General features: G+C 40.1%; 1 protein-coding gene across 7 annotated transcripts in view; it reads left to right on the forward strand.

Annotated features, from left to right (window-relative positions):
* MARCH1 (membrane-associated ring finger (C3HC4) 1, E3 ubiquitin protein ligase) overlaps positions 1-8,092 on the forward strand; it is a 622,174-nt gene that overhangs the window by 547,752 nt on the left and 66,330 nt on the right. For 6 of the 7 annotated variants that reach the window (XM_005860516.2, XM_014534989.1, XM_014534990.1 and 3 more), the window contains one exon: positions 1,161-1,240. In XM_005860516.2, the coding sequence (XP_005860578.1) occupies positions 1,161-1,240 (80 nt within the window). Of the gene's footprint in view, positions 1-1,160; positions 1,241-1,645; positions 2,399-8,092 lie in introns of those variants that run through there. The other variant, XM_014534988.1, reaches the window with a different exon arrangement.

An 8,092-nucleotide genomic window follows, 5' to 3' on the forward strand; every position in this document is an offset into this window, starting at 1 on the left:
GGAACAACTGTAATAATCTGAACAATAAAGATTTATTTTTTAAAAAAGTTAAAAAAATTACTTAAAACAGTGATTGGCATATAATATTCACTCAAAACGGTTATTATTTCCCACTTGAGAAATTATTATAAGAGTTAAAGAGAGTAGAAAGTGCCACAACACAATGCAGGGCACACCGTAAATTCTCAATACACTCTAGATTTTTTTTTAAATATTTTTTTATGGATTTTTAGAGAGATGGGAAGGGAGAGGAAGAGAGAGAGAACACAACATCAATGTGAGAGTGGAACATCAATTGGCAGCCTCCTACCGGGGATCAAGCTTGCAACCTGGGCATTTGCCCTGACCAGAAATTGAACCATCAAACTTTTGGTGCACAGAGCAATGCCCAACCAACTGAGCCACACCAGCCAGGGCTACGCTCTAGCTTTTGATTGATCATCATCTGTATTACATACAACAGGTTAAAGACATCAAATAGAGTGAAGCAATGTGGAGTTTAGTGAAATGTATTCAACTTTGTGACAATAATCTGAATTATTTCAGGCTCTCTTATTCTTAAGCTTAGTATGGTCACAGGGTTAAAAGATATGAAAGGTCAATAATGTTGTGACAGATGGATCTTATTAGTTTCAATGATAAAGTAAAGATAACTCCAGGCCTTTAAATATTAGTGTTTTCAAATATATTATCTAATGGAGCCCGGTTGTGACAATGTCAACTCCAGCAATATCTAGCAATCTAATGGCTATTTGGTTATTTAGGTTTTTCTAGATTATTATCATCATCCTTGTTATATAATTGCCTTTGTGTCCTTTATATCATAGGATAGTCAGGTGTTACTCATTTGTTTCCAAGGCAAATTGAGTCATTCCACTCAAATGTTTACAGTAAGTAGAATAGAAACTTGTAGAATCATCTTCCTCTCTCATAAATGAAGCAACAGCAAAGTGGTACAGCATCTCAATTTTCAAGTTCCTCAAACAAGTTTTACTTTTGCAAAACGAACTTCTAACTTCCCACATTCCGTGAGCTGTGTTATAGTCAACATGACTTGCAGCCACGTTTGTTGTAATTTTTTAAATATGTGGAAAAAAAGAAAGATATCGACCATGTATTACCTTAACCAAGATGCCAAATTATCTAACTTGTTTCTCCAGGCAAGCAGCCCAACCACAGGAACAGCTCCCAGGAGCCAGTCAAGATTGTCTGTCTGTCCATCCACTCAGGACATCTGTAGGTAAGTGCTCAGCAAGTGATTCTACTCAATGTTTTTCCGACCAGTGTTTTGTATTCTTGTTTTACGTTCTGACTGTGTGGCTCTTGCTTTTGCCTATGTTGGCCATGGACAATTTATGCTGGCCTAATTTTTTTTTTCCTTTAGTGAATTTCTTTATTTGATCTTTATTTACCAACTTTTGGTCCATGCTATCATTTTCATTGTTCTCTCTCTCTCTCTCTCTCTCTCTCTCTCTCTTTTCCCATGGCTTTCTGTCCATTCCCATTTTCCATTCTTTGCCTGCTGCTTTGTCTATATCATTTTCGTTCTCTCTCTCTCTCTCTCTCTCTCTCTCTCTCTTTTCCCATGGCTTTCTGTCCATTCCCATTTTCCATTCTTTGCCTGCTGCTTTGTCTAGATCTACCATCTTGCATGACATGTCAGAAGATGGTTTTGAGCAATGCACCCCTGTCTGGTGCTGAGCCCTGCTAGGAAGGAGTCTGGTAAGAAATCAGTAAAACAGAGACCTAGGAGGAGGAGGAGGGCCTCTGAGAGATAAGAGCGTGCAGACTAACAAATAAAAGGGAGAATAAATGATTTTCAACTCCGGATCTCACGCCCCAGGTGGAGTGAGCTTCACTCAGATTCCTCAGATTCATCTCCCCTAGATGAGAGTCCTTGGATGCAGACAAAAAGAAGAGCCCAAGTGAAATTCCAACTGTCGCGAAGAAGGAGAAATAATAATGAATCACGTGGAAGCTTGGATGGGTCTTCTGCTCCTAATGGAATTGATCTGGTAAATTTGGGATCCAAAGATAAAAAGCAACAAGAACTGACTGAATGTGAGAGTTGCTCTTTAAACCTCTGCAGAGGAAAAGGCCTCTGGTACCAAGAGTGCAGTCTTCCCCTGCCTAGAGGACCCTATGAGTTTGAGAGATCCTCAAGGCACCACGAAGAAAGCAAAGGCAGATACCACCACAGGGATCCACAGCTCTTGCATAGTCATAGGCAAAATGAGACAATCAAGAAAAGATGTTCAGAAACAGATTTCAGCACTGAAATAGTGGCAGTACCAGAAGGCGGCAAGTCTATGAGTGATGCAGGGTTCCAGGTGAATAACTCTGTTCAGAAGCCTCCTGCCAGCTACCATGACGGGTCTGATAATTTAAAACTATGCAGGTCAGTCACTATAGAGAAAGACTGGATGCCATGCAAATGTACTGCTTTCTGCTATGAGCTGTGTGTGTGTTTGACACTTACCCTTAACGCATAACATTTATCCATGCTGTTGTCTGGTGGATATAAGGTGGTAAAATGAGAAAAGGTGCATCTGAGAAGAACAATAGAATTAGATTTCCCCTTTTTCCTTTTTGTTAATTGAATAATGGTTTATCCTAGTAAAGGGACTGACAAACCAGTTAGTCTTGTACCCATTCTAGTTAAGACAAGACTAATAGAGGGAATATGAGTGAGAGCATAGGAAACCTTAGATTCTTCAGTGTATATCTGGTGAACTATTAGCACCCTGACAGAAAAGATATTCAAGGTAAGGGGTTTTTAAGGTCAGAATTTTGTATCAGAAAAATCTCCTCCACAGTTGGTACTAATTTGCTCTCTAGTTGTTTGACTCAGCAGGTAATTTAAGACTGAAAGGACACAAAAACAGGTCCTGGACATACCAGTGCGGTTGCTGGAGCCTTCAGGGAAGGCGACCACATTAACTGTACTGAAAGGTCTCAAACATGCAGGCATTTCATAGCTGCAAAGCTGCTTTCTTGCACTTTTTACCTAACTGTACACATTTTCATCATTTATTCATTTAAGCCTCCATTGTGCATCAGGTTTTATTCTAGGCTTGAAAATATCATAATGCCTGAGATTTGTATAGTCTCTGACATCATAACTTACAGTCAGAGGAGGACAGCAGATACAAAACTCTTTCATAGTTTTATATAATTATGATTGTGATTAGGAATTTGATAATACAACAAGGAAGTTTTAATTATTCTGGGGATCAGAGAAGAACTCTCTTAAGGAAGTGACAAGCTGACCATGGCTCAAAGGCTGACAGGAGTTGATCAAGGAAAAAAACCAAGGAGACCATCCAGAGAGAATGCCACTATGAAGCCAGGATGAGGGGAGGAGTTTAGCAATCCAGCAAACTGAACTCTGGCTGTCCTGGCCAGGGGCTGGTGGGTGAGGGGCATGGGTGGTAGTGATGAGAACTGAGAGGTGGAGAGAGGCATGCAAAACATGCTAAGGGATTTAAAGAGAAATGACATCATTTGATTTGTATGTTAATGTGAGTTTCTTGTAATCTTTTGAATATGATTTAAGTGTGGCTTAGCTAAAATGTTGGGGGATAGAATAAAACACTCTTTCCAGTCTAGACTAAGAATTCCCACTTGCAACCATCTGTTGCCATTTTCCCAAACCTCCTTCCAACATAATTTAATGAAAGACATTCAAAGAAGCTGGTTGTAGGCTTATTGGTAATTGGAGAAAAAAGTAATGCTTGCAATTAAAGTCATAGTGGCTGGTTCTCCTAACTTAAAAGCACTGCTCTGGAGGAACATTTTCAAAGACAGGATATTTCACTTAGATTTCTATTAATGAAAGTGAGATCGATGGGCCTATTTTCTTGCTGTGAGTTATCATCAAAATATACCCACTAAGCAAATACTAAGGACAGCATATTGTACTAGATGCTGAGGCTAAAAAATGACAAAAGATGTGATTCTTCCCTTAAGTGGCCTATTATCTATTAGGAGAAATTGAACACACACCTGAAAAGATGAAAGTTCAAGGCAGTTCAGGGTGAATTTAAGAAGAGGAATACTGCAAGCATTTGAAGAAAGAAAACTTGCTGAGAGCTGGAACAATCTGGAAACCCCTTAAGAGGGGGGATTATTGGGACTGAGAAAAGTAGAATTTAGTTTGGCAGAGATGTATGGGTAGCATTCCAGGCACTCAAGCCAGGGAAAATACCATGAGTCCAGACTGGGATGCAGGAATGACACTATGCACTTAAAAATTTTGTGTGAATTTTTGTAACTCGTTTGGAAGCTTTGCATAGATTGATAACAACTAAATTTTTAAGAGACATTATAAACAAAATATGCATATGCTTACAAGGAGTTTAATTCTATTCTGTAGTCTTATTTTCAAACTGCCTCTTAGTGCCAAAGAGGCTGCCTCGAAAGTTGAGGACAGATTAAGAGGATTGTACTTCCTTTAGCCCATCTTCAACCAGAGAAGTTTCATGATAATCTCTCTTATATAATGGGGTTTCACATAGTATTCCTTTAAGGAGAGACTAGTTTGGAAGCTTTGCATAGATTGATAAAAACTACATTTTTTTAAGAGACATTATAAACAAAATATGCATATCCTTCCAAGGAGTTTAATTCTATTTTGTTGTCTTATTTTCAAACTGCCTCTTGGTGCCAAAGAGGCCGCCTCGAAAGTTGAGGACAGATTAAGAGGATTGTACTTCCTTTAGCCCATCTTCAACCAGAGAAGTTTCATGATAATCTCTCTTATATAATGGGGTTTCACATAGTATTCCTTTAAGGAGAAAAGAAGATTCCACTGCAAAAGATAATACAGAACAGCCTTTGCTAAATAAAATAGTCTCAATGAAGAACAACATACACAGAGTAGTCACAGTGTCCTGAGGGTGTCCTGGGAAAGGGACCTAGATGTAGGAGAATGTGTTGGAATGAGGTAGAAGTATCTTACTTTGAGATAACTAGGACTAGGATGATATAGGGTAATGAAAGGGGGGGTAACATTGGCATATTGGCATCCCACCAGGTGAATAGGAACAATCTAAATCAGTGGTTCCCAAACTTATTTGGCCTACCGAACCTAGATGTAGGAGAATGAGTTGGGATGAGGTAGAAGTATGATTGTACTTTGAGATAACTAGGACTAGGATGATACAGGGTAATGAAAGGGGGTAACATTGGCATATTGGCATCCTACCAGGTGTATAGGAACAATCTAAATGCTTTGGCATTGGTGAGAGCATAAGACAAAGGCACCAATGATGACTCCAAATCTTAGAACTTAGGAGACAATAAATGCTGATGATATTGGCAAAGGCAGAAGAGGTAGAGGGAAGCTGGTTTGGGAAAGACATGATGAGTTCAATTACAGGCAGGCTATTTGTTATTGCAGTGACATTCAAGGGTCAGCTGTCCAACAGACAGTATGAGACATGTCACTGAAACACAGGAGAGCAGTCAGGGCTGGGTCTGTGTACTTTTTTTAAAATTTTAATAGCAGTTACTCATCGCCCCCAAATGCACCTGTGGCCATCACCGCCCCCCTGGATCGCTGCAGCGCCCACCGGGGGGTGGTAGCGCCCACTTTGAGAATCACTGATCTAAATGCTTGGCATTGGTAAGAGCATAAGACAAAGGCACCAATGATGACTCCAAATCTTAGAACTTAGGAGACAATAAATGCTGATGATATTGGCAAAGGCAGAAGAGGTAGAGGGAAGCTGGTTTGGGAAAGACATGATGAGTTCAATTACAGGCAGGCTATTTGTTATTGCAGTGACATTCAAGGGTCAGCTGTCCAACAGACAGTATGAGACATGTCACTGAAACACAGGAGAGCAGTCAGGGCTGGGTCTGTGTACTTGTTCAAGCATCAGTGAGCTATACACAGACCAACACTGAACAATCGCATTTTTGCAATTGTCATTAATATGACGTATTAGCACAGGGCAACAGCACAAAGATATTAAAAATGAAAATATAATTATGGTCATAAAGGACATATATATTCTCAGGAAGGTGACTGTGATGCCAGGAAAGTGAATGAAATCTTTAAATGAGGTCATATTTAGGGGGAAAAAGCCTCTAAATGGACACAGCCTGAGCACCAGCGTCCCCTGTGAAGGGGAGAAAGATGACCCCTGAGAGAAGCAGCAATTGCCTTGAACTTGCAGTCCAGCTTCAGAAATGCATAGGCAGGACCAGTCTCAGCCACAACCACAAAGCAGAAGCTTCTGAGCCCTTCCTCCTTCTCTGTTCCGAGCACTGAGTCCCCACGAGGACACTCTGCTCCTTTCCACCGCATCAAAGCCTTATTTAGAGAAAGTTTCTCTTAGCCAGTTATAACTTGCAGGAAATTTAAATCATCACAGTTGTGTAATGGGAGAAGCTTTTCCTTTTTTAATAGAAAAATTTACATTTAGAAAAAAACACATGTTAGCTCAGGCTTGAAACTTTTTAATGGCCTCTTAATAGCCCTTGGTGGCAAGTTCAAAATCTTTAATATAATTTACAAGTCCTGCATGATCTATCAGATCTGCCTCCCCAGCTTCAATGCCCATCATTGACAATGGCCTATTCATGCTGGTCTGTCTTCAATTCCCTGGAAATGGCCAGACCTGTCTCTTTTAGGGCCTAGAATGCCTACACATTATCCCCTCTGCCCTTCACCAGACTGACTCCTAGTCATCCTTTCCTGATTTAAGTATCATTTCTTTAGGGATGCCTTCACGATGCTCTAACCAATATTCAGGTCACTTGGGAGTCAATTTCATAGCATAATTTTAAATTGCTAATGTATAGATATTTTTGTGATTGACTGTATCAGATTTGTTCATGGCAGTGTTCACAGTGCATCAAAGATAGCACACACTCAACACAGTTTTTGAATGAATAAGTTTAGGGCTAATGAATTTTTCTAAGGGAGTCATTCTTACTGTGTGAAATCATAGCATTAAGGGGTGGATTACCTCACCTTCTATGGAGCCAACATGTATACTCTACACAGAATACTCTACACCAGCAGTTCTCAAACCTTAGTGACATCAGTTGACTACAGGGCTTGTCAAAATACAGATTGTTGGATGTACCCCCAAAGTTTCTGATTCACTTACTTTGGGGTTGAGCCCATGCATTTGCATTTGTAAAATGTTCCCAGGTGATATAGATGTTGTTGATATACGGACCACTTTTTTAGAACCTCTATTCTATGCTACAAATTCTTTCTAGGCTTTAAGTGGGAAGAGAAAAGAGTAAAAGTAATTGAACAGATGAGTATGAGAAGCATACTTATAGTTTCTTATCATATTCTATTGAATTCTGACACAAAGCATAATTCAATTAGTTTCCTGTATTTCACTACCAGGATAGTTTGGGTCATCTCACTAAAACCATAGACTGACAAAGTCTCAACTTTACCAGGAACTCAGATACCATAGTTTGGGTATTGTTTCCCTTCAAACCCACTTCCTCATCTCAACTACCCCCATTTCTGTCAGTGACTCCACAAATTCCCTGAGTTTTCAGTTTTGTTTTGTTTTTAATATATTTTATTGATTTTTTACAGAGAGGAAGGGAGAGAGAGAGAGAGTCAGAAACATCGATCAGCCGCCTCCTGCACATCTCCTACTGGGGATGTGCCCGCAACCCAGGTACATGCCCTTGACTGGAATCGAACCTGGGACCTTTCAGTCCACAGGCCGATGCTCTATCCCCTGAGCCAAACCAGTTTCAGCGAGTCAGTTTTAACTATTTTCTTCTGCATTGAATATATCCGATCTCTAACTAAGTCCTGTCATTTCTCCCTCCAGATATTGCTGTTGATCTGTGTGCCTTCTTTCTCATTGTCAGTGTTCCGTTTTGGTCCTATTCTCCACAGCCACCCCTCAGCCTGCTACCTGCTTTGGTCAGGACTCTTCCACTAGATTAAAATGGACTGAAACCAATTCAAATGTGCTTAAGTGACAAAGGGAAGTATTAGCCACAGAAATAGAAAATCCAGGTATACAGATGGCTTCAGGGACTCTAAAAACTCAAACAATGTGGTTTCTCTCCCTCCTCCTCCTCCTCCTCCTCCTCCTCTTCC

This window comes from Myotis brandtii, unplaced genomic scaffold, assembly GCF_000412655.1.
Source record: "Myotis brandtii unplaced genomic scaffold, ASM41265v1 scaffold136, whole genome shotgun sequence".
Classification (NCBI taxonomy): Eukaryota; Metazoa; Chordata; class Mammalia; order Chiroptera; family Vespertilionidae; genus Myotis; species Myotis brandtii.